General features: G+C 43.0%; 1 protein-coding gene across 2 annotated transcripts in view; it reads left to right on the top strand.

Moving 5' to 3' along the window:
- tbc1d12b (TBC1 domain family, member 12b) overlaps positions 1–25,418 on the top strand; it is a 59,315-nt gene extending 33,897 nt beyond the window's left edge. For both annotated transcript variants that reach the window (XM_060939545.1, XM_060939546.1), the window contains 7 exons: positions 1,550–1,630; positions 5,455–5,552; positions 5,681–5,752; positions 14,074–14,202; positions 14,294–14,403; positions 20,150–20,408; positions 24,196–25,418. In XM_060939545.1, the coding sequence (XP_060795528.1) occupies positions 1,550–1,630; positions 5,455–5,552; positions 5,681–5,752; positions 14,074–14,202; positions 14,294–14,403; positions 20,150–20,408; positions 24,196–24,264 (818 nt within the window). In that variant the 3' untranslated portion in view covers positions 24,265–25,418. The remainder of the gene's footprint in view (positions 1–1,549; positions 1,631–5,454; positions 5,553–5,680; positions 5,753–14,073; positions 14,203–14,293; positions 14,404–20,149; positions 20,409–24,195) is intronic.
- Positions 25,419–26,415: the final 997 nt, after the last annotated feature.

The raw sequence follows: 26,415 nt of genomic DNA, 5'->3' as shown, positions 1-26,415 counted from the left end.
ATGCCACACGCACTAATGCAACCTCATACCATCAGAGATGCAGGCTTCTGAACTGAGCGCTGATAACAACTCGGGTCGTCCTTCTCCTCTTTAGTCCGAATGATACGGCGTCCCTGATTTCCATAAAGAACTTCACATTTTGATTCGTCTGACCACAGAACAGTTTTCCACTTTGCCACAGTCCATTTTAAATGAGCCTTGGCCCAGAGAAGACGTCTGCGCTTCTGGATCGTGTTCAGATACGGCTTCTTCTTTGAACTATAGTGTTTTAGCTGGCAACGGCGGATGGCACGGTGAATTGTGTTCACAGATAATGTTCTCTGGAAATATTCCTGAGCCCATTTTGTGATTTCCAATACAGAAGCATGCCTGTATGTGATGCGGTGCCATCTAAGGGCCCGAAGATCACGGGCACCCAGTATGGTTTTCCGGCCTTGACCCTTACGCACAGAGATTCTTCCAGATTCTCTGAATCTTTTGATGATATTATGCACTGTAGATGATGATATGTTCAAACTCTTTGCAATTTTACACTGTCGAACTCCTTTCTGATATTGCTCCACTATTTGTCGGCGCAGAATTAGGGGGATTGGTGATCCTCTTCCCATCTTTACTTCTGAGAGCCGCTGCCACTCCAAGATGCTCTTTTTATACCCAGTCATGTTAATGACCTATTGCCAGTTGACCTAATGAGTTGCAATTTGGTCCTCCAGCTGTTCCTTTTTTGTACCTTTAACTTTTCCAGCCTCTTATTGCCCCTGTCCCAACTTTTTTGAGATGTGTTGCTGTCATGAAATTTCAAATGAGCCAATATTTGGCATGAAATTTCAAAATGTCTCACTTTCGACATTTGGTATGTTGTCTATGTTCTATTGTGAATACAATATCAGTTTTTGAGATTTGTAAATTATTGCATTCCATTTTTATTTACAATTTGTACTTTGTCCCAACTTTTTTGGAATCGGGGTTGTATCATCCAATCCCGCAAAAGAGCTCCTGTAGCACAAACTGCTGAGAAAGTTAACGCTGGCTAAAACAGAAAGGTGTCAGCATTGACTTTTTTTTTCACCAGTTTGTGCTACAGGAGCTCTTCAATGAGATTTGACCATATGGGCAAGCCTTCGTACGCTGTGTGACTCAGTGAGCCTTCAACATCCATGACCCTGTCTCCGGTTTGCTGGTTTTCCTTCATTGGACCACTTTTGTTCGGTACTAACCATTGCATACCAGGAACACCCTGCAAGGTGTGCCGGTTTGGAGATGCTCAGACCCATCACAGTTTGGCCCTTGCCCAAATCCTTACATTTGCCCATTTTTTTTTTTTTTTTTTCCTGCTTCCAACACATCAACTTCGAGAACCGACTGTTCTCTTGCTGCTTAACATGTCCCACCCCTGAGCAGGTGCTATTGTAATGAGAGAATCAATATTGTTCACTTCCTGTCAGTGGTTTTAATGCTCTGGTTGACGGGCATATCGCTAGAGTAATGCTCTGGGTTTGTGTCCGAGAGAAATCAAGCTTGTTTCCTTCCTCACTCGTCTTTTTGGCAGAGCTGTACGAGATCTTTCTCTCCCGGGCTAAGGAGCGTTGGAGGAGCTTCAGAGAGACGGGCAGCGAAGTCGAGGCAGAGGGTACGTCTTCACCAACACCCACGTGCAGATGTAAACGTCGGAATCCTTCCACTTCCTGGCTTCGCTTTGACCAGTTTCTCAGCACGGACTTCCTGTCAGACACTCGGCTCGCTCGCAGCATGCTAATTTCACTGCAGCTTTTCGACACAGCTGTCTTCAGGCTTCGGCGAAACTCAGAGCTGATCTCCAGAGACGCAAGCTCTTCCTGTAGTCGCGTATGCATTACGGTTTGCGCTTTTCACAACCATCAGACCTAACTGTTCGTCTGAAATGAACCGCTGCGCTTGAAACGGTTAGGGGAAGAAAAAAAAAACCACACACACACACACAGAGTGTATAGCTTTATATAACTGCATTGTAAAACACCAAAGTAACTATTTTTGAAGAAAATTCAGTTCGATGTCGCGGCTTTTTAGGAGGTCAGTAGTTTATTCTGCCATAAAAGACAATAAGCACACAGTCTTGAAATAATTTGTCATCAGGCCATGAGTCATATCGTAGCTGGATAGCTGGGAACTAGAAGCAGGAGGTGTGTGTGTGCGTGAGAGAGAGAGAGATTTAGTTTCTTCTTTCGTACAGTGCTGAGCGTAAATGAGTGCACCCCCTTTGAAAAGTAACATTTTAAACAATCTCTCAATGAACACACACAATTTCCAAAATGTTGACAAGACAAAGTTTAATATAACATCTGTTTAACTTATAACGTGAAAGTAAGGTTAATAATATAACTTAGATTACACATTTTTCAGTTTTACTCAAATTAGGGTGGTGCAAAAATGAGTACACCCCACAACAAAAACTACTCCATCTAGTACTTTGTCTGGCCTCCATGATTTTTAATGACAGCACCAAGTCTTCTAGGCATGGAATGAACAAGTTGGCGACATTTTGCAACATCAATCTTTTTCCATTCTTCAACAACGACCTCTTTTAGTGACTGGATGCTGGATGGAGAGTGATGCTCAACTTGTCTCTTCAGAATTCCCCATAGGTGTTCGATTGGGTTCAGATCAGGAGACATACTTGGCCACTGAATCACTTTCACCCTGTTCTTCTTCAGAAATCCAACAGTGGCCTTAGATGTGTGTTTAGTCATGTTGGAAAAGTGCACGACGACCAAGGGCACGGAGTGATGGTAGCATCTTCTCTTTCAGTATGGAGCAATACATCTGTGAATTCACGATGCCATCAATGAAATGCAGCTCCCCGACACCAGCAGCACTCATGCAGCCCCACATAAGGACACTGCCACCACCATGTTTCACTGTTGGCACCATGCATTTTTCTTTGTATTCCTCACCTTTGCGACGCCATACAGTTTTGAAGCCATCAGTTCCAAAAACATTTATCTTGGTCTCATCACTCCAGAGTATAGAGTCCCAGTAGTCTTCATCTTTGTCAGCATGGGCCCTGGAAAACTCTAGGCGGGCTTTTTTGTGCCTGGGCTTTAGGAGAAGCTTCTTTCGTGGACGGCATCCATGCATGCCATTCCTCTGCAGTGTACGCCGTATTGTGTCATGGGAAATAGTCACCCCAGTTTGGCTTTCTACTTCTTTAGATAACTGCAGTGAACTCGCATGCCGATTTTCTTCAACCCTTCTCATCAGAAGATGCTCCTGTCGAGGTGTTAACTTCCGTGGACGACCTGGACGTCTCTGTTGCCCCTTTTCCACCAGAGCAGTTCCAGGGCTGGTTTGGGGCCAGTGCTTAGTTTGGAACCGGGTTTTCTGTTTCCACTGACAAAGAACTGGCTCTGGGGCCAGAAAAACCAGTTCCAGGCTAGCACCAACTCTCTGCTGGGCCAGAGGAAAGAACCGCTTACGTCAGTGGGGGCGGAGTTGTTAAGACCAACAACAATAACAAGACGGCGAAAGATCGCCATTTTTAAGCGACGAGAAGCAGCAGCTGTACAAACGCGAAGTCATTTATTATTATTGTTGTTGCTGCTGCTTCTTCCGTGTTGTTTTTGCTTTGATATTTGCGCCAAGGTTTATGCAAACGTAGCGACGTAACGGACGTATACAGCAACGTAATGACGTGGCTCCGCTTAGCACCGCGAGCTATGGAAAAGCAAACTGGTTCTCAGCTGGCTCGCAAGTTGAACGAGTTGTGAACCAGCACCAGCACTGGCCCCGAACCAGCCCTGGAACTGATTTGGTGGAAAAGGGGTACGTGAGATGGTTGCAGTTCCATCTTTCTTAAATTTTTGTACCACTTTTACTACAGTATTCTGACTGATAAGTAAAGCTTTGCTGATCTTCTTGTAGCCTTCACCTTTGTGGTGGAAAGGAATTATTTTCTTTGGGGAATTCTGAAGAGACAAGTTGAGCATCACTCTCCATCCAGCATCCAGTCACTAAAAGAGGTCATTGTTGAAGAATGGAAAAAGATTGATGTTGCAAAATGTCGCCAACTTGTTCATTCCATGCCTAGAAGACTTGGCCGTCATTAAAAATCATGGAGGCCATTAGGGCTGAACGATTTTAAGAAAAAATTGAATTGCGATTTTTCTGGCAGATATTGCAATTTCGATTTCAACCACGATTTTTTTTCTTTAAATCAAGTTTCAGTGCAAATTAATTAATACAATGAATTCCATAAAGCTAATGCAAGAATGAAAACTGAGGTCAACAGATTTCAAATGTAGGCCTGTTTATTAACATTGAGTGCCTGAGGAACAAGTTATAATAACTTAAAATAATAAAAAGAGAGCCATCTTTCTTAAGTAAACTTTTGCTTCTTTTACTTTTCCCATCTACAACATATCAGACATAAAAAAAGGTTGATCAATGGCTCAGCAGCATCAAAATATTGCACTTTTGTAAAAGAATGTACATAAGCATTATAAATTATAACTAGAGCCAACAATTCCCCTGTGGGAAGTAAGAGTGATGCAGTGGCTGTAGCAGTCGCTATTGCAGGGCCCCTCCCTCCTGTGTGTGTGAGAGAGAGCGAGCAGCCCCTCCCCCACCCGCGCGCTCAGAGACAGAGAAAGCGCACCTTTTCCTCACAGTGCTCCCTGCAAACAACGGGGATTTTCACGAAAACAGAAGGAGATATTCACAAAATTCTTTCACACTGAGTGCCACAAGGCTTTCCTGAACGTAGTTTTTTTGTCTGTAGTGTAAAAAATGAGGACAATTTATTGACGAAACAAAACATGGGTCAGTTTAGGAGCACTGAGAAAAACCGCGGCTTTGACGATCCCAAAATCGTGTTGTCTGAGATTGCGATTTTCGGTCGAAAACGATAGATCGTTCAGCCCTAGAGGCCATACAAAGTACTAGATGTAGTAGTTTTTGTTGTGGGGTGTACTCATTTTTGCACCACCCTAATTTGAGTAAAACTGAAAAATGTGTAATCTAAGTTATATTATTAACCTTACTTTCCCGTTACAAGTTAAACAGATGTTCTATTAAACTTTGTCTTGTCAACATTTTGGAAATTGTTTGTGTTCATTGAGATATTGTTTAAAATGTTACTTTTCAAAGGGGGTGGACTCATTTACGCTCAGCACTGCAGCTTTTTTTTGTTGCTTCAGCAGAATTTCAGGCAGGACGGAGTACGAAACCACATTTTTTCTGATTATTTACTTTTATATTGCTTAGCAGTTGTCTTTTTCTCCACTTGAACTCGCTGTATCAAGTTAACTCTGTTCCTTCGGGGGACGGCTAAACCTCGCTGCGAAAGTATGATCCGGTGCATGCTTCATAAAGAGAGTACGGTCATGCTTCGTTTTGTTTGTTTTGGTTTGTTTTTTTTTTTTCCCCTCCCAGGAAATATAAAATGTCTGCGTACGAACATGTCATTTGTGTCGTCCACAGCGGACAGCGGAGCGTCACTGGCGGATCGGGAATCCAGCCTGGATCTGATCAAGCTCGACATTTCGCGCACCTTCCCCTCCCTCTTCATCTTCCAGAAGGTGTGTTTTTAGTAAACCTTCACACTGCGGAGTTTTAATTTAATTTGAGCCTGTAAATAAGCTCTGACCTCTTTCTTTTCTGTTTTTTCTTTTTTTTTTCCTCCTTTCCCCCTTCCTTGTTGTGTCAGGGAGGGCCATACCACGATCTCCTGCACAGCGTGCTCGGAGCGTACACCTGCTACCGGCCTGACGTAGGATATGTGAGTGTGACCATACAAAGATTGTATTTAGATCCAAATGGGAAGACGTAAAAACCTGAGGTGGTTTGTTTTCATGGCTGAATCAGATTTTTGTTGGTCGTGAGGAGTTTTAGTGTGTGTGTTGGGGGGGGGAGAAATCTGGTCGTGTTAATTTCTCAAATGGGATCCCTTACAAAAAAAATAAAAGCAAGCCACTTAGACTTATAAGTGCTTGTGTTACGGATGGTAGGGTTCACTAATTCGCATCGACGCACCGATTTAAAAGTTCACCATGCGATCGAACCGGATACGAATTGGGAAGAAACCGGGATGGGTTGTTTCGAACATCTTCGTATCAGTAAAATGATCATCTTTCGGCTGCTCCCGTTCAGGGTTGCCACAGCGGATCTGTTCCACATGTTTAACTTGGCGTAGGTTTTACACCGGATGCCGTTCCTGACGTATCCCTCCGCAGTCTGTCCAGGCTTGGGACTGGCACTAAGTATGCACGGTCTTGTACGTCCCCAGTGGCTGGGTATTTAACATAATAATTATTATTATTATTATTATTTTTTATCATCATGGATGCAAACGGCGCGCCTTTTGGCGGATGCCGCCTTTTTCACGGCTGTCTGGGGGACTTGTGTGAATCGCGCAGATCCGATGAGTAGTTTTTTTGTTTGTTTGTTTGTTTTTTTTGGGGGGGGGGGGGCGTTGGAGTGTCTGATTATAATTTCATCACAGTAAATTCTGTATTAAAATTACTAAATAAGCAAATGCCGTTACAGTCCATGAAACAGGAAGTATGAGAAGAAAACAGTAAATCAGAAAGCTGCGCACGTAAAGCCAATTACGTAACTTGCGTTGGACTGATGGAAATCCTTGCGCGTGCAGTGAAGTGCAGCCAGCAGCAGATAATGGCGCGCAGCTAATTGGCTTTACGTGCGCAGCTTTCTGATTTACTGTTTTCTTCTCGTACTTATACTTCCTATGTTTCATGGACTGTAACGGCATTTGCTTATTTAGTAATTTTAATACAGAATTTACTTTGATGAAATTATAATCAGACACTCCAACGCCCCCCCCCCAAAAAAAAAAAAAAAAACCTCATTGGATCTGCGCGATTCACACAAGTCCCCCAGACAGCCGTGAAAAAGGTGGCATCCGCCAAAAGGCGCGCCGTTTGCATCCATGATTATACCCCTGCTCTGAAGGAGGGGGGGGGGGGGGGGGGGTATACTGGTTTACCTCCATCCATCCATCCGAAACACCTCCCCCCCCCCCCCCCCCCCCCCAAGCAACCACAAATCATAGCCACTTGGAACCAAACTTCAGCTTGGGGTTTTATACCGTGTGTACCATTTTCAGGTCTGTCGCACATCGACTTCCTGTTTACCGACAATGTATTTACAAAACGTATAGGGTGGATTTACAAAATTTTCATCACACTTTTCTCAACAACTACAAATCATAACTGCTTGATATTTGGTACCGAGCTTCAACTTGGGGTTCTGTACCATGTGTACCGTTTTCAGGTCTGTCACACATCGACTTCCTGTTTACCGACTGAATGTATTTACGAAACACACAGAGTGGATTTTGACGCTATTTCAAGAAGCAAAATGCCATTTCAAAATGACCGTTTACCAGGACGCTGTTTGAAATCCCTGGGTGTCAGTGGCGGCTGGTAGTCTTTCAAACAGGGGAGGCTGGTCGGTTACGATATTTCCAGATTTTAAAAGAGAAAACACATCAATTTTGCCCATACTCTTGCCTCTGATCTGGCTGATTGTTGGCAGGGTCACAAACTGTGAAATAACAGGTTCTTTTGGCCCATTAGCCTACTGTCCAATATACATGATGGTGGTGTTGGGGGGGGGTATATTTTAACATTTTATATTTTAAAATTGTGGCATGTTGTTTAAAAATTGATCATTATTGAAAGCAGCTCTTTGTCAGGAACCTCAGCAGTAACAGCAGAGTGTTCTGGAATAGGCACAAGCACTGACCTTGGGGAGCCAGACATAGAGCTGGGTGCCACACGTTTCATTCAATGGCACTTTCCCTATATTTTACTTATTTTGACTGAGAAATGTTTTATTGACAATTTTGATAACCCTTCACTTTTAATCCAGGTCTGTAGTGTGAAATGTTCTCGGCTGTGTTTTTGTTTAAAAATGTTTTCCAAATTGTAGCTGTGTTTAATTCATATCCAGAGAAATATATATTCCAATATAATATACTCAGCATACACATTTTAAATAGATTCTATATTTTTGGTCCATCCATGACATATTACTAAAGTAGCCTATTTACTGTTGTTGATGTGGGTCACTTGCTGTTAGCCAGTTCACTTTCTCGTACCAGGAGAGCTGAAAGGAACGAGTATTATTCCCTACCTTTTTCACCAAGTCAATTTGAGGCGTTGGTCTACCCTGCTCTTTAATTTTAACTTTTTCCTCGAAAGGAAGACTGGCAAATGGCTTCGCCAAAATTAAATCAGCAATGCTTGGCATCCATGCGCAGCTTTCTTGCTAGCTGACTAGCCCCCTCAAGTTCAAGTTCAGTCACTCCAAATAAACGAAATTTCTGGAACTAAGATAGCAAACTTGACAACACTATATTTACACTTTATTTACAATGAAAATATATACAAACTAAAAAAGCTGGTAGAAACCGTATGTAATGAATGAAATTGAAATGTAAGCTGATCTCTTACAATACACCACAGCACCTGCGAATCCGCATGGGACTGAACTGAGATTCACCGCTGCCTGTCTATAGTTGAAACGAGCCGTCAATCAAAGAAAACATCCGGCCGCTTTCACCAATCACCAGTCTCCTCGCGGAAACTGCCATGTCCCTCCCACTGTGAGGCTGGAAGTCCGTAGGCGGGCGTTTCCGCAGTATTTGTCCAATAACCGTCTTGCATTTTGAGATTGAAAAGCGCAGAGCTCCCAAATGCCATTGAAGTCCACTGAGTCTGCGCTGCATCGCGCTGTCACGAGGGGGAAAAACTCACGCATACATTAAAGTTATAAGGGAATGATTTCGCACTGTAGTTGGGTTGAGCACATATATTTCTATGATTCTGGATCTGAAATAGCAATGTTATAAGGTCGGCTATAACATAAGCCTAGCGCAATTCATTCTACACGATGTTCGTCATTTTTAGAGGAGGCTGAGCCTCCCTCGTTGTCTTAGAGCAATCGCCCGTGCTGGGGAGAGACACTGCTCTTTACTTGTTCCAGGGTTAATTATCTGCTGAAGTCAACATTCATAATAAGTGTCCTATTCCTTCGTTTGCTCACTTTCTGATAAGCGAGAGCGGGGGGATACGTGAGTGAGCAGCAGCTCACAGTTGATCTTGTTCGCGTGTCTTTGGACTGTGGGGGGAATCCAGAGCACCCGGAGGAAACCCACACAGACACGGAGAACATGCAAACTCCACAGAAAGGCCCCGTCGGCCGTGAGGTTCGAACCTGGAACTAGAGGTCTGCGCGGGACAGAATTTTCAGTCCTGCTCCCGCAAAGAATTATGATTTTCAGTCCCACCCGCACCTGCCATATTTTGTCCCGCTCCCGCCCGCAAATCCCGCATGATGCAGACGTTCGCGTTATTTCTCACGAAAGTTCTTGTCATTGGCTTGGGGAATTAAACATGCTGAGGTTAGCTGAGCTCTCCACTGGCCAATCCTTCACCTAGCGCACGTAGCGAGGGTGCGCGTTGCCAGGCGGCATGCGCAGCTGAGGCTTTACAGAGATACCCAACACACCGACCAAAATCTACAGTGGATAGTAAGAATATTGTACATTGCACATAGCTTATATGTCACTCCTCACATTTCCATTCTAGGAAATACAAGTAGGCCTATAAGAAATTAATATAATTTAAAGACACAGTGTGATGGTGCCCCGCCCCCTACTTTGAGTGGATTTGAGCATAAATATCTACAGCTCACGTTCAGGGGTGCGTTTCCCAAACACGCAAATGTACCTCTTTTTAAAGCAGCACTTACTTCTGAAGCACTGTGAGCTTCACTAGAGGAGCTCTGCTCTTCTGCCATGATCGGAGATCTCAAACACGGAAGAGCGGAAAGGAATCAGAAACATACACGAGATTAGACCACATCCGCAAATTTAGGCATCTTAAAATGTTTTTATTAATGCCAAATAAAATATCCAGCGCAAATTATATATGATAGACATAAATTAATAATTTATAAATTTTATTTTAAACACGTTTTTAGTTAGCGGGACTGCAGCTTATCACCTCTCCCGCCCGCGCCCGCATTGTGCACTCCCCCTCCTGCCCGTGCCTGCAACGAGCTTTCAAAATTTGTCCCGCGCCGCACTGCTTTGCGTCGGGTCCCGCGGGAGTGCAGGGCTCTACCTGGAACCTTCTTGCTATGAAGCAACAGTGCTAACCGCTGCACCACCGTGTCGCCCTTTGCATCAGCAAAATCCGATTTATTAATATCTAATTATTAGGAGAGGATCTGCGCCTTTATTATTTAGAAATGGGACCAGTCATTTCTGACTAATAATTTAATATTTCGGTAGATTCCTCCTCCTGTTTTCTCAAGCATACTCGCTCATCTCCAGTGCTGTCAGCAGCCAGTTCTTATCAAATCATTCAGCCAGGAGTCGGAGGCACGTTCCGGGCGAGTCACATAAGAATGAATCATATCACCCAGTATTGCTTTCGTCGTTGTTTCATATGCATCTTTAATGTGTCGGATTGTTAGCGTTGCATCGGATAACACGACTCTTCACAATGCTGGAGTGGCGCGGCTGTTCCAACAACATAATCCAGGCTTTCGTCTAAACGGGGGAACAGGGGCGCTGCGCCCTCTTACTCTCGGCGTGCGCCCCCTTACCGACTCCGTGAAAACATCCCAGCAACACTACGTGACAATGTGTCTGATCATCAAATACGTTATAATTGCTCCAAAAATATTCCAATCATAGTAGATACACCGCCAGACGGTGCAAAAACAATCTGAATTGGCGTTTTCCAGACTGAGGCGCCATGTTGTTTAGTTGTTTGCTTGTCGTGGCTGCTCTCGCGAGATTTGACATGGGTTACATACAAGGTCAGCTGACTTGTAGAGCGAGATTTCTCGAGACTGAATGACCTTTCACCCACCGGCGCGGGAGCTTTTGACAGAAGTAGTTCGCGAGTTGTTTTTGTTGACACTTGGGCATTTAAAGATGTCATCCGGCGGCACGAAACGGAAGAAAGCCGAAGACTGTCCGGGGCAGAAGAAGATTACTTCTTTCTTTTTCAATGTTGACAGACAATTTGTTACAATTTCCCTCTCAGATAGCCTCAGAATGTCCCATTGGAGCATTTTTCAAAGGCTTTGCACGGCGGGGGGGGGACAACTGGCACCATCCCCCATCTCCCCCCCCGCTTCGCTCCCTCGCCATGGTGAGCGCCCTCGTACTAAATTTTTCTAGAAAAACCCTGTAATCAATACGCTGCAGATTTAAATGTGGAAAACTATCCGAGCAAGCGTAAGCGCACCTTACAGGTGAACTGCCGGCCTGCCGACCTTCACGCGTTTTGAACAAGAGCCTGAAGTTTTTATATCAGAGTGCGCCACTATGATTTTATCGTTCACAAATACACCAAAAGAGCAGGCTTCCTTTCTCTCTCAACGCCCCCCCCTTCTCCTCCCCAATAAATGCAAATGCAAAGATCAGCCAATCAAGAATGCTTGACAGTTTTGTAGGTGATGATGATTACTCTTGATTTAAAGGAGAACTGAAGGCAATTTTTTTTTTAATCAAAATTCTCTCATTTTATTAAATATCGGAATGCATTTTTGATCGCTATTTTGTCGCTGCTATAGAGGGCTACCGCGTGACGTCACCGTACCGCAAGATTTTGTTAGGGCGCCATATTGGAAGACCTCAAGTACGTACATACAATGTAAAACTACGAGCGAGAGTTTTTTTACTACTTATCTGTTTTTATTTATATATCTTTGAATTATTTGGACATGGGGGAAAAACTATATTTAAAATCCAAAGAGGGATGGAGGGAGGAAAATTAAAACAAAAGAAAGAAATGAAATATATAACATAAATGTGATAAAATTAAGGATGTTTTTATTCAGTAAACATTTTAAAAAAAAAAATGTTCAACACTCTACCCTAGTGACTTACCAGTAACAAAATGGTCTGAACATATTCTGTACTGTTGTAGATTTGAAGTATTCAGATCCGCTCTGCATAAAGCAGCTAAATCCTCTCTCTGTCTCCTGGCAGAAAGCTCCTTGGTTTGCTCCCCTTGTGTCTCAATCACAGCTGGTATTCTGTAGAAAGGTGAAACTTTCCTATCAGCTTTGTTAGAACACCTTAACACAGCACAAAAGTTTACCATTGTAGGTTGTTTGATGAACCAAGTGCATGAAATTCTAACGAAAACACCCTCGTCATTAGACACACTAAATGTGTCAGTGGCTGGCTGTAATAAACGCAGCCAAGGGACAAAACCATCAATCAGAGTCAGTTTCTCAACATATCGCTTCCTTTCAGCAGGCTTCAGGGTTTTTGAAATAATCTGCCATGTCCGCAGATCATGCACAGACTTATCCATTATATCCACAGTTTTTTGCCAAGTCTCTCACAGGTTTCTTTCAAGTCTACTGTTGGGCCAATAAATCATAAATAAAGCCACTCCACTTTATTCTCGTGGGTTCACATACCGCTGCCGTTATTTCCCCGTAATCACGAGTTTGTTGGTCTTCCAAAATGGCGCAGGGTTTGTTTACTTCCGGTTTCGGGTGACGTCAGTGCAAGGGGTCTATAGCAAGTTGAGTGTTTGAAATATGCTCTGTAAGGCTGCTGGGCCATAGAAGGTTCACGCTGCATGCTGCACGCTACACGCTACACGTTCACGTGAAGAACCGGACCCTGGGCCATTAAACTTCATGCTTGGATGTTCACGTGTTGCGTCTGTTCTACTTTGACCGAGTAACCAACAATACGGACTCTTCAGATGACGACGATTGCCTCATTCTGCTTTTACTGAGACAGAGGAAGAGAAAAAGGAACAGAATTTGGAGCCGAGAACACTTCCTTCTGAGAGAAACCCATGGTGAATTTCACCGAACATTCTATAATCTGCTTGACAATCCCGATGAAGAACTATTTTTCAATTATACCATTCAATTATATTTTTTCTGAAGTTTTCCCCTGAAAGCATAGCGTTATCTCCCTAGACCCGTTCTGATTGGCTGGCGCGGCGGTGACCGCATGCATTGACTGGAATTTCCATCTTCACGCCTAGAAAAAAGTGTGCATGTTCATTTCACGCTTCACGCGTGAAGTGTGCAGCGTGCAACGTGAACGCTGTTCTATGGCCCAGAGCAAGTCATGCTACGTTTGTCCACTTTTCTTTACACGCGTGTAGCGTGTAGTGTGCAGCATACAGCGTGCAGCGTGAACCTTCTATGGCCCAGCAGCCTTAATATATCGGTCCATATGTCAAATCGATGGCCGTAAATGAGATTCGTTGAGACCTGCGCGAGACGTCGTAGGACGGAAGTAGAACGTACAGCGGAAATCAAAGCGACCGACATCTGCCAATGTCGTCAAAAGACGCGCGCGCCCTCTTTCGAATGCTGACGTGATCAAGCCGGAAGTTTTGTTTGTTTTGATAGCAATCAGGAAAGTTTGAAAAAAGTAGGCGTCATTTAAACTCGTTTTTGTGCAATACTTCGTTTGGAAAACGGTTTTCAAAATGGCGGCACTGACACCTGGCTGTGTTTTGAAGTCTTGCACAAGTCTCGTGAAGATCGTGCGGATAAGCGACACCTGCCGTGGACCAAACGAATGAATGGCTAATAACCGCGAGTTGGCCTAGTGGTTAGCATGTCCGTCTCTCGATTGGGAGATCATGAGTTCTACTCACGGTCGGGTCGTACCAAAGACCATCATCGTAAAAATGGTACCAACTGCCGTCTGGCAAGGCACGCTGCAATACAGATGCGAGTGGGGAGTCAAACTCTGGCAGCTCCCCACTGTAACCCTAGCTATGTAATAAGCAAGAGGCCGAGGGGTACAAAAACGGAGATCGGCGCCGCACCTATGCGCCACGTGGTGTGGGAAGGATTTTGATTTTGAAAAACCGAATAGGCCGATTTTAAGTATAATATTTAACTGCAATTTGTTGCCAATACAAGTCACGATATAAGGTTACTAAAACGGAAAACGTAATCAAATAACACGATTAAGAAATAAAGCAAGTTTAAAAATGACTTCAGTTCCCCTTTAACAGCGTGCTGTTGCTGCTCAGTGTGCGGAACCATGACCATGCGTGTGGGTTTCAGGTGCAGGGCATGTCGTTCATCGCTGCCGTGTTGATCCTGAACCTGGAGGAGGCCGACGCCTTCATCGCCTTCGCCAACCTCCTGAATAAGCCCTGTCAGATGGCTTTCTTCAGAGTGGACCACGAACTGGTACAGCCTACAGAACTCGTAACACATTTGGGATTTATTTTGTTGTATCATCCGTGGTGCTCACGTTGCCGTGTTTTATTTTCACCTGCAGATGCTGAAGTACTTCGCAGCATTCGAGGTGTTCTTCGAGGAAAACCTTCCCAGGTTGTTCAGTCACTTCCAAAGCTCCAACCTCACTCCAGACCTCTACCTGATCGACTGGTGAGTGACTCCGCCTTTTCTACCAGTAGGGACATCAACAGTTTCTGAAGATGTTTTGAAAAGTTATTACGAAGTTACGCTCTGGGCTGAAGAGTGGTGCAGCGGAGGTTGCAAGTTCGAATCGTGATCTTGACTCGCAAACGAGAAGAGAACGGAAAAAAATTTGGATGAGAGAGCTGCTCGAGACTGAACTTGTGTAATACAACTGAGGAACTGTACAAGTTCAGATCTCGATACAGATAATCTGAGCACTAAACACATGCAGATAACGCAGCTCGGCCTTTTCAGCGTATCGGGCCGATACGCAGCGTTTCCTTACCGTTACGCCGACACGCCTGTAAAACTTGCCGCTACACACACAAAAAGACTTGTAAATCGTGAAAATGTGGTCTTTTTGTTGAATTGTCTCGTTATCCGCATGCGAATGTTCCACTCTCCGTCCACGTAAGCACCCAGTGCATAGCTGGAGCTTGTTACTGAACGTGTTAGTCCGGTTTAACTCCTTTCTTATGCTGCGTTCGTGGTAAAATGCCATCCGTGTCAAAAGGCGCTTACGTAATACGGGCCAGTCCCTGGTGATTTTATGACGCAACACGGTGTGTTGAAACAGTAGGTGAAGGTATGATACGAGTTAGATCTGGATAGTCACGGATTCTAATTGAACGGCTGAGGCTGAAAATAAAGCCGACGCTTGGTGAACATGAGCTGGTTTTATTCTTATTCCATAAATATCACCAATCTAGGCGAATATTAATTATAAGTCTTCAGTCAAAAACAGTAACCTTTTGGGGGAAAAAAAAAAAACAAGGCAATCATCTATGTGGCAGATCACAGAATCCAGGGACGCATGTCTGCCCGGGGGCATTTTGAGTTATTGACAGATTCATAAAGTACAGTTTCTAAGCTTTCCAATGATGCCTTCTATGTGGAGATCTGACAATATTTGAAGAATGTGTGGCCTTTTGAAAGTGTATACTACTTAAAACAGAAAAGGGAGAAAATCACCCTCAAAGTTTTCCATCTCGGCTACTCTGGGTGCAGGGCGGGCACATAATGGTGCTCATCTGCATGACATTAAGGAAAGCCCTACCCCCTACGAGCTAGCACGATACTACTTTCATGTAAACAAAGATCACCACGTCAATTTTCCTTCCATGCAAAGTATGCCCAAAACAATTATGAAGTACAAAAATAAGTCCTAAAGTATACTTTAACGTTTTGTGGTTGAAAAATTACCCGCACCGTTAGAAAGAGCACGATGATGACACAACTAACACAACACTAGTTTCATGTAAAGCCTCGGTCACAACCGGCCGTATGTGCTGCTACAGCCGGTCTACATGCAAAAAACGCATGAAAAGCACGAGAGCGCGCGTGTGATGTGCTGATTTTCGAGCCACAGACCGGCCGCAGAGGTTCTTTGTCATGTCAAACAAACTCTACGGGCGCTTACGTTTTTTTCAGATTGCAAGACAAACTTACGGCCAACGCACGTCTTTCTCCGTGAACAAAAAAAACCCGCAGCGATTTGGGAAACGCCAAAAATCACACGGCCAAAAAAATCGTACGTCCGGTTGTGACCTAGGCTTAACCAAACCACAACACACTCCGTTACATGCAAAAATAACCACACAGCCTTAGATTAATAAACTTACCCCATCAGAAAGAGAAACGGCGCCTTGCACACACCAATGCCTCCGATGGAATGTAATCCTAGAACGGTCCGTGTATCATCCGATCATTCAAATATTCCATTCAATCTGGAAAACGAGGTTGCGGGTTTTTTTTGCTAGAAATGGTGATCTCCGATGTAAATACCGTGTGTCTGTTTGCTTCGCGGTGTGTCAGGTCCTCTGCGCTCTGTTTAGTAACTCATTCCATAGTGAAATCACACGCCTGTATGCAGTTAAGTAGCCATGCGCTCAACTCGGATCATACAGCTGATTCGCGGAAAAAAAAAAACAAATGACTTAAATCATCATGTGAATGGCCCATATGGTAATTTACCCACACCCCCCAGCAGGCTACAGTCCTGACAAAAACGAGACAATTTGCAACAAAAAATGCATGCTTTTCCAACAAAACAATCTATTATCTGAAATACTGATTGCATTCTTCAAGATCTCAACTTGCACATGATGGAAAAAAACAAACATCACAAATTTCGAAAAAAAATGCTTCTTTTGCGATTATCTCGGATTCGTTTCGTCCGACATGTGTTCCTGGATTCGGTGAGGGGTCATCTATATCCCCCGCCCTGTGTACCAACTATATACCAAGTTTTAGGATATTATTTGTCACATTTTTCAAGTTCTGCTACTGGAAACCAACCCTACCTCTTTACACTGACCTCATAGCATACGGTAAACCCACCGGACCTTTGGTCCAGCTGAGCTAAAAATGAAAATTTCTCACATTTCTTAGTATCAAAAGGCACATATACATGACTTAACACATACTACCGTTCAAAAGTTTGGGGTCACCCAGGCAATTTTGTGTTTTCCATGAAAAGTCACACTTTTATTTCCCACCATAAGTTGTAAAATGAATAGAAAATATAGTCGAGACATTTTTCTGGCCATTTTGAGCATTTAATCGACCCCACAAATGTGATGCTCCAGAAACTCAATCTGCTCAAAGGAAGGTCAGTTTTATAGCTTCTCTAAAGAGCTCAACTGTTTTCAGCTGTGCTAACATGATTGTACAAGGGTTTTCTAATCATCCATTAGCCTTCTGAGGCAATGAGCAAACACATTGTACCATTAGAACACTGGAGTGAGAGTTGCTGGAAATGGGCCTCTATACACCTATGGAGATATTGCACCAAAAACCAGACATTTGCAGCTAGAATAGTCATTTACCACATTAGCAATGTATAGAGTGGATTTCTGATTAGTTTAAAGTGATCTTCATTGAAAAGAACAGTGCTTTTCTTTCAAAAATAAGGACATTTCAAAGTGACCCCACACTTCTGAACGGTAGTGTATACCAACTTTCAAGACCGTACCACTCAGAGTTTTCAAGTTCTGCTCCGGAAACAAAACCTACCCCTAAGACTAACCTGAGAGACAAAGTCCGAAAGGGTTTCCTTGGAAACGTGAAAAATGAAAATGTCTCAAATGTCTTAGTATGAAAAGGCACATCTACGTCACCTTGTTAACATGTACACCAAGTTTCAAATCCGTATCATGAATAGTTTTGGATATATGCTCCAGAAACGAACATCGCTCTTAGAAACTACGTCAAAATCTATTTATGTAAAAATTTGACTTTTTTTTTTTTTTCTTTTCAAAAATCCAAAATGGCAAAAGGCACCAGTTCACATGTTGATCGATATGTATACAAAGTTTCATGAAGATATCTTCAGTAGTTTTAAAGATATGGCCCGGAAACGAAAACGTGACCGGATGGACGCCGTTTCTATATCCACCGCCAAACTTTGTTTGGGCAGGGGATTTAAAAAAAAAAGTATTAATATTACCGAAAAAAGTGAAATTCAGGGAGGCATGCAAATGCTAAAAAATGCACGAGAATGCATCTCCGAGCATGTAGAACCTGTGAGCTTTTAGGGGTCTAAGGTGGCCCCCGAGCTCCTGGCCATTATAACGGATATTTTGGTCCAGTTCGAGCCCTGTAATGGTTGTAATGTAACCCCTGGTTTATAGTTGACTGAAAAGTTTGCACACCCTTAGGATAAAATAAAGAAATTTTTCACCACATGTGGCGCCTCACTACAAATTGAGTCCAGTGTAGCAAACGTTTCTTGAGCTCCTCAGAATCCTATTAAACTGTAAAACAGCTTATAAATGTCACTCTGGAGGCCAAATAAATATGTACTATGCATTAATTTCAATTTACACATCACAAAGTTTACAGCTAGTAAGATGATGATGATGATGATACCTTAAAGGTGCTGACTGCAAAGTTGAATTTTGGGCAACACTGTTCTATTTCTGTTCCTGCTGGAGTTTCGAGATGTTTCGTGTTGATTCGAGTTGAAATTGAGGAGTTTCGGTGCTGCGCACACTGTGTATCCTGCGTGTAAATGTTTTGCCGAGATAAAATGCGTCTCATTTCCACAATGATTGTACAGGATCCCTCAGGATTCTTGACTTGTCAATTGCTAGCAAAAGTAAAAATGTTTACCTCCAATCTTCTCCTTTTTGCTTGAGCGTTGCTGCTCCGTTTCTTCTTTGACTGCTTAATTTTGTTTCACGCGCACAACCCACTCTCTCTGCCTCGTCTCCTCTTTTGGAAAAAAGCCAACCCTCTCGCTCCGCCTCTTCTCCTCTTTCGGAAAAAACCAACCCTTTCGCTCCACCTTTTCTCCTTTTTCGGTAAAAGCCAACCCACTCGCTCCGCCTCATCTCTTCCGGAAAAAGCCAATCCACTCTCTCCGCCTCTTCTCCTCTTCCGGAAAAAGCCAACCCTCTCGCTCTGCCTCTTCTCCTCTTCCGGAAAAAGCCAATCCACTCTCTCCGCCTCTTCTCCTCTTCCGGAAAAAGCCAATTTACACTCTCTGCCTCTTCTCCTCTCTCAGAAAAAGGTAAAAACTTCTTCCTGAACCGGTCCTGTTGTTACAGTTCACTGCACAACAATAAGGCATGGGGTTTTTCTTTGGAAATTCCTGAACGTACGTCTGCACTCAAGCCGAACGGCAATGAAAATACACAGAAGTGGACTCAACTCAAGCGGTTTGTTTGGCTTAAATGACGTCACGCGCCGAGTGGTCACGAAAATAGCCGAACAGAAATTCGCCACGATCCGTGCTAACTTATTTCAATTATTACTTATTAACAATACTTCTTGGGACCAGAAGAAAATTACACAGGGTTTTTTAACATATAAAGTTTCAAATGTGCATAAAATTAAAACTGTTGCCTATGAGCTTTAAAGCTCCTCACGTTCGGCTGTTTACCTCAAGAGGGAGGAAAACAGTTCCAAAACGGAGGAAAGCAACCCCCAGCACATCAAAATGATCACATCTCGTCTGCGTGATATTGTTCGGAAAATGCCATGCGCAATAAACACATTTTGAAAATTTCAGATGACTGCAGTCAGTACCTTTAAGCATTTTTTGCTAATTTCGCTAGATTAGCTGCACACAATTTAACAAATGACCCTTTATTTTAAAGATAATTAACTGGTAGATATAGAATATCCAATAAAACAATTTTTTTTTCATTTGTTTTGGATGAACTGGACTCCTTTTATGATGACATGCCCCATGTGGTGAAAGCATTCGATGATTATGGTGGTGATTTTAAAAATAAATAAATAATCAATTTAGAAGTCTGCATCTCTCTGAATGCAACATTAATTTTGTACACTAACTCTATAATGTGATGCTCAACCTCAACTTTGATGAATGTGTCTAACATTTTTATATCCTTTGAGCAGCTTTTGGATGATCTTGATTGTAATATTGCCATGTTATAATTCTGGTTAAAGTAGTAAATTCCCATCATCTTCAGTCCTGGACTGGAGACCAGGAGGGTCGTGGTGACACGTCGAACGTTTTTGCTTGATATTTGGCAGAGTCGTCTTGTGGGATATACCCAGATTTACTTTTTAATGCTTTGGAATTCTCATTTGGGAGAATTTTCTAGCGATCGTCTTAGGAAATGCAGTGTATACTCTGTGTACTTTCCTGTTCTATCGGCATCACATGTGGAAGCCATCATCTGCATTGTTCAAACTGTTGTATCTGTGCTGATCCCACATAAAATGGTGTGTGTGTGTGTAGGATTTTCACACTCTACAGCAAGTCCCTACCTTTGGACGTGGCGTGCCGCGTGTGGGACGTGTTCTGCAGAGATGGAGAAGAGTTCCTGTTCCGGACAGCTCTGGGGATCCTGCGCTTGTACGAGGACGTGCTCCTGCACATGGACTTCATCCACATGGCCCAATTCCTCACGCGCCTGCCCGAGCACGTCCCCGCCGAGCGCCTCTTCAGCGCCATCCACAACACACACATGACCAGCAGCAACCGCAAATGGGCCCAGGTGTGTTTCACATCCACTGTAACATGACATGAAGCTGCTTACACGAGCAGTGGTACACTTCTGGGTAAAACCATGATGAATTGTGAACCGCGCCGACTGGGAGTGTGACGTCATTCTGAGTTGTTGTTTTGCGACGAGCGTACCTTCAAAGAGATCGCTTCAAGCGTCACGACCCGGCCCAGGTTCTGCAGCTTAAAGCGTGCCACGAGGCCAGAACCTCCTCATCATCGTGTTATGCAGTCTGTCCGTTAAGCCTCCTATCCCCTTTCCAGATTCTTCTGCCACAATGCAGGATACACACAACACCGTTACAGCTATACTTTCGGACCACATACGCGATGCAGTAGTTCACGTCCGCATCGTTCAGTACTGCGTCAGTGAGTTATCATGAAAAAGATGAAAAATACGAGTTGACGCGTCCCTTTCCTGGTGTTTCCGCTGAAGGACAGATTTGGAGGTGGATTTGATTGGTTTTTGTGGTCCTCGTGCACAGCCTGAAGCCTTTCGTTTCTGCATTCGTCTCGTAAGTGGTAAGTCGTAACGGGGTCGGTTTTGTTCTTGGTGTATTCGACAAATGAGTAGAGAGAACAAAAACGCGGTCTTTGGGGTTTTTTTAAATAGCAAAACGGTGTTGAGGGTTAGTTCAAGAATTAGAAAGAATTCTCATATTCCTGAATTATAAAGTTTGTCTGCGTATATAACTTGCAGCAATTTACAAAACGACGATGACTCTTAGACTTGCACGTGGTGTTCGTTCCCTTTGTTTTAGTTCGACGGAATTATTTGATGTCCCGTCACCGAAGATGTCGCTTTCATGCCAGAATTCCCCAAACAGCTCGTACTTAACTTGTAAAACACTTTATGGCATGATGATGAGGCTCCAGTTGAAAATGATGGATTCTCTGAGGTGACTGGTGTCGCAACCCAATACTACGCCAGTCACCGAAGAGAATCCATAATTCCCGGAGCCTCTCAGTGCATGGGATGTTAGATTTATATCCCTCATCAAAAAATTCCAAACTAAGTGTCAAGTTTGAATCTCAGCCATGGCAGCCATGTGTGTTCATGTCTGAACGACCTTCTTCAACCTGCACATGTGCAGTGTACCGTGCTGTCGCCTGCTTCGCTAGGCCTGATCATGATACGGAGATCTACAGAGCCACAGCTGTAACTCGAGGCAGCCTTGTAGCTTGAAATTGTGACGTCAGTTCATGGTATATTCAGGATATACCATGACTGACTCACAACATATCATTTTTTTTTTTTTTTTTAATCCCCCGCTGGCTGAGAGGCCCGAAAGGTGGTTATGTCGTTGTGATTTCCGTCCATCTCAGGAAGGGCGCTCACCTTCTGAAATCAACTCCTCTGAAAATTTTTGGAGGAATTTCACGAAACTTGGCAGGATTCTTTGTTATATGTCGGTAATACACGTTTTGGAATTTCGTTCAATTCAGTCGCATTTTACCAGAGTTACAGCCCTTGATTTACAAAATTGTACTTGTGTGTTTTCCTTCTGAAATCAACTCCGTTCACAATTTGTGGAGGAATTTCATGAAATTTGGCAAAACGCCTTGTTATATGTCGGTAGTACGCATGTTGGTGTTATTTTGTTCAATTCGGTCGCGTTTTACCAGAGCTGTGGCTCTTGGTTAACAATTTTGTACTTTGACAATTTCCTGAAGGTGTGCTCACCTTCTGACATCAACTCCTCTCATAATTTTTGGACGAATTTCCCGAAGCTTGGCAAAACGCCTTGTTATGTGACGGTAATACGCAGATTGCGATTTTAATTTAGTTTGGGAAAATTTTCCCAGAGTTTTGACTCTTGATTAAATAACTTTGACAATTTCATGAGGGTGTACATTCTTCTGAAATCAACTCCTCTCACAATTTGTGGTGGAATTTCACCAAACTTGGCAGAAAGCTTTGTTATATGACAGTTATACGCAGATTAAAATTTCGTTTAATTTGGGCAAATTTTACCCGAGTTATGCCCTCGATGATTAACAAACTTGTACTTTGGGAATTTCATCAAAGTGTGCTCGCTTTCTGAAATCAACTTCCCTCGCAATTTTTATCCCCCGCTGGCTGAAGGGGGATTATGTCGTGGCGATGTCCGTCTGTCCGTCCCAGGAAGGGCGCTCACCTTCTGAAATCGACTCCTCTCACAATTTTTGGACGAATTCCACGAAACTTGACTGGATTCCTTGTTATACGTCGGTAATACGCATATTCCAATTTCGTTCAATTCGGCCACATTTTACCAGAGTTAGGGCAGAGTTGCCAGCGAGGGATATTGTGCTCTCAGAGCGGCCTTTTTTTTTTTTTTTTGTCATGAGATACATTGCTAAATCAGTGGTGGAACTGTTTTATGGCACGTGAGCCATCCTTGGCCAATCCCTGCACGGGAATGTTTTGATGAGGGATAATGGAGGAAAATGATCAACGACATGTCAGTGTGATGCACAGGCAAGTTACTGTTACCATGCCGAAGTTAAAGGAAAAGGCAACTTTTGTACAAAACCAGGTGTGTAATAGGAGAAAAACATATACGTAATCAATTCCGTTAATTATTTCCATTATATATCGAACATGAAAAAATATTTTTAACTTTGAAATCATGAATTGACACAGAGGAGTCGAAGTTGGAGGAGTCAGCCATTTTGAGATTGTGGGCAACTATAAACCTATCAGAATCTTTCGTTAACGCGCCTCCCTCTGATCTGTGACGTCACTGGGCCCATGAAAACAGTGTTTACAAGCAGATCACTGTGATTAGGAGTCCCGGCGGGTGGCTTGTATTCGATTCGTTTATATCCCGACCTTGTCAGCTGTCAGATTTATGTTCATGGACCCGGTAAGCTGGTAAATAATATTTATTTATTTTTTTCTTTACCAAATTCTAACAGAAAACGAGAGCGCCCGAAAGGGAAAACCGAGCCGAGCCGCTTCGCGCATGCGCAGTAGGCTTGGTAGGACAAATCCAAATAGGAGTCATTCAGGATTCAGCCATGTTTTTGCTCCGTGTTTTTACTCAACCAAAGTTATACAGTATTATGAGCTTTAAGTTGCATAAATAAAACCATTTGGTGAAACTTTGAAGAAGCGATTGTACTGGTTTTTTACCACGAAGCACTGAAGAGTTCTTTTCAGTGGTGGGCCGCATGACGTCACGCAGTAGATCAATATGGCGGAACGCATCTTCGCTGAGCTCAGCGCAAGCCCATATTATTAAAAGTTAAAAGATACTGTTATGCGGTCTGTTCTTTCTCTATAAATTCCATGATCAATTACTTTATCTATCTATTTGTGGTGATTTTGTACAAAAGTTGCCTTTTCCTTTAATAATTTTTTTTTCAATCGTTGCCAACAGTGAGACTGGCCAAAGCACTTTATTCCACTTGTACCACAGTAATGTGCCTCTGATTTTAGAATTTCAGGGCTTCTTTTTATCCATTTATAGTTGTGGAACGTACGTGAGATGTTGGTGCCTCTTCTCATTTACTTTCCAGCAGCTATAAACCTCGAGCTATTCCCTCATCAGCCTCTAGTTCTCTCTCTCTCTCGGAGTTAATAAGTTTAAAAAAAAAATGCAATATGTTACTGGAAAACCAAGAAAGCTCAAAGTCCTCCATCTTGAAGATTTCCACGTGATGAAAAACTTACTGATACTGGAGGCTCCTTCCATAGATGTTAAATAAACATCTCCTGACCGCACACTTGACATTTTTATCCATGATACAGGCCTGACGTTTTGTTTTTTTTTCCTCCCCCCCTCTGTTTTTAGGTCTTCAGTGCACTAATGAAGGACAAAGAATCAGACAAAAGTGGCAGCCCTACTCTGAAAAGCTCCTGACGCCTCCACGCGACACCTCGATCTTCCGTCTTTGTGTCGTCTTTCCTTCTGAAGTTGTAATAACGCCTGAGGAACGAGTGAAAGAAAGGTCAGGAGCCAGGATGTAGACTGATGTAGCACTGGTTCTCTCTGAAACGATCTGCAGTATTACAGATATGGCTAGGAATTAGATGTAGGTATAAATGTGCAACGGGTCCTAAGTCTCTGGAAAGAAACACCTCATGGGTTTCCATACAAGACACACACACACACACACACACACACACACACACACACTTCCTCCTGAAGAATACTGTTCCACCACCAGCACGTTGATTTTGCTCTGAAATGTTCCCAGTGCATCATAATATAATAACACGGACCATCGCGGACGGCTGTCGGCCGCGTCGCACGCTTTCACCGCTTTCTCCCTCTAACGGTTTTAACATGTTGCACTTAAAGCTGTGATGTACATGAAGGATATCCTTAACACTACTCTTAAACAGAGCTTCAGGACTAGAAGGATGTATGTGTTTGGGTTTTTTTTTTTTTTTTTTTAAAAAAAGAGGAGTATTTTTGTCCAAGCTGACTTTGACCAAAACCTCTATGAAGTGCAATGAAGGTTTGAAAAAGCAGTGAATATGAAACTTTGCATGTTTGTCGCAGTCGGCTTTTCATCTCACAAGATTAGCCTGGTTACGGGACGCGGGTTTTTTTTTTTTTTTTTCTTTTTCTTTTTGATCCACACGAGCGTGCAGTGCTTCAGCTGTGACCACGTTGCTCAAAAAAAAAAAAAGACACTAAATTATCAAAGCGCTCAAATGTATGCTTAAGTGAAAAGGTCCTGTCTTAATATACATATTCTGTCCATTTCTGTCTTTTAATATACGACCAAATGTATCTGCTCTGTCGTGGGATTTAACTCCAGTGTATTTTGTCTCTCGGGGTAGGGGTGGGGGTTTACTAAAGGCTTTGAATGTTCTGTGCCGCATCTCGGATTCATGATTTTTAAAAAAGGTATATATACGTTACGTTTTAATTCTGACTTTCTTTTCTACTCACTCCCTGCTATTGTACAGTTTTCATACTCGGTGATGAAGAATTGTAAATATGTGATGAAGTGGACACCACTAAAATTAGAGCACATGTAAATAAACCCGAGAGTGGAAATGTGATCTGTGTGTTTGTCCTGCATCACATGCAAATGCGGTGGTGCGAGAAAGTTTGTGAACCCTTTAGAATTTTCTATATTTCTGCATAAATATGACCCAGAACAGCATCAGATTTTCACACAAGTCCTAAAAGTAGATAAAGAGAACCCAGTTAAACAAATGAGACAAAAATATTATACTTGGTCATTTATTTATTGAGGAAAATGATCCAATATTACATATCTGTGAGTGGCAAAAGTATGTGAACCTCTAGGATTGGCAGTTAATTTGAAGGTGAAATTAGAGTCAGGTGTTTTCAATCAATGGGATGACAATCAGGTGTGAGTGGGCGCCCTGTTTTATTTAAAGAACAGGGATCTATCAAAGTCTGATCTTCACAACACATGTTTGTGGAAGTGTATCATGGCACGAACAAAGGAGATTTCTGAGGACCTCAGAGAAAGCGTTGTTGATGCTCATCAGGCTGGAAAAGGTTACAAAACCATCTCTAAAGAGTTTGGACTCCACCAATCCACAGTCAGACAGATTGTGTACAAATGGAGGAAATTCAAGACCATTGTTACCCTCCGCAGGAGTGGTCGACCAACAAAGATCGCTCCAAGAGCAAGGCGTGTAATAGTCGGCGAGGTCACAAAGGACCCCAGGGTAACTTCTAAGCAACTGAAGGCCTCTCTCACATTGGCTAATGTTCATGAGTCCACCAACAGGAGAACACTGAACAACAGTTACCGCAAACGTTTAGTTGCAGTTATTGCTGCACAAGGGGGTCACACCAGATACTGAAAGCAAAGGTTCACATACTTTTGCCACTCACAGATATGTAATATTGGATCATTTTCCTCAATAAATAAATGACCAAGTACAATATTTTTGTCTCATTTGTTTAACTGGGTTCTCTTTATCTACTTTTAGGACTTGTGTGAAAATCTGATGATGTTTTAGGTCATATTTATGCAGAAATATAGAAAATTCTAAAGGGTTCACAAACTTTCAAGCACCA

Source organism: Neoarius graeffei, chromosome 14 (genome assembly GCF_027579695.1).
Source record: "Neoarius graeffei isolate fNeoGra1 chromosome 14, fNeoGra1.pri, whole genome shotgun sequence".
Lineage (NCBI taxonomy): Eukaryota > Metazoa > Chordata > Actinopteri > Siluriformes > Ariidae > Neoarius > Neoarius graeffei.
This window is presented reverse-complemented; position numbering and strand designations above follow the sequence as displayed.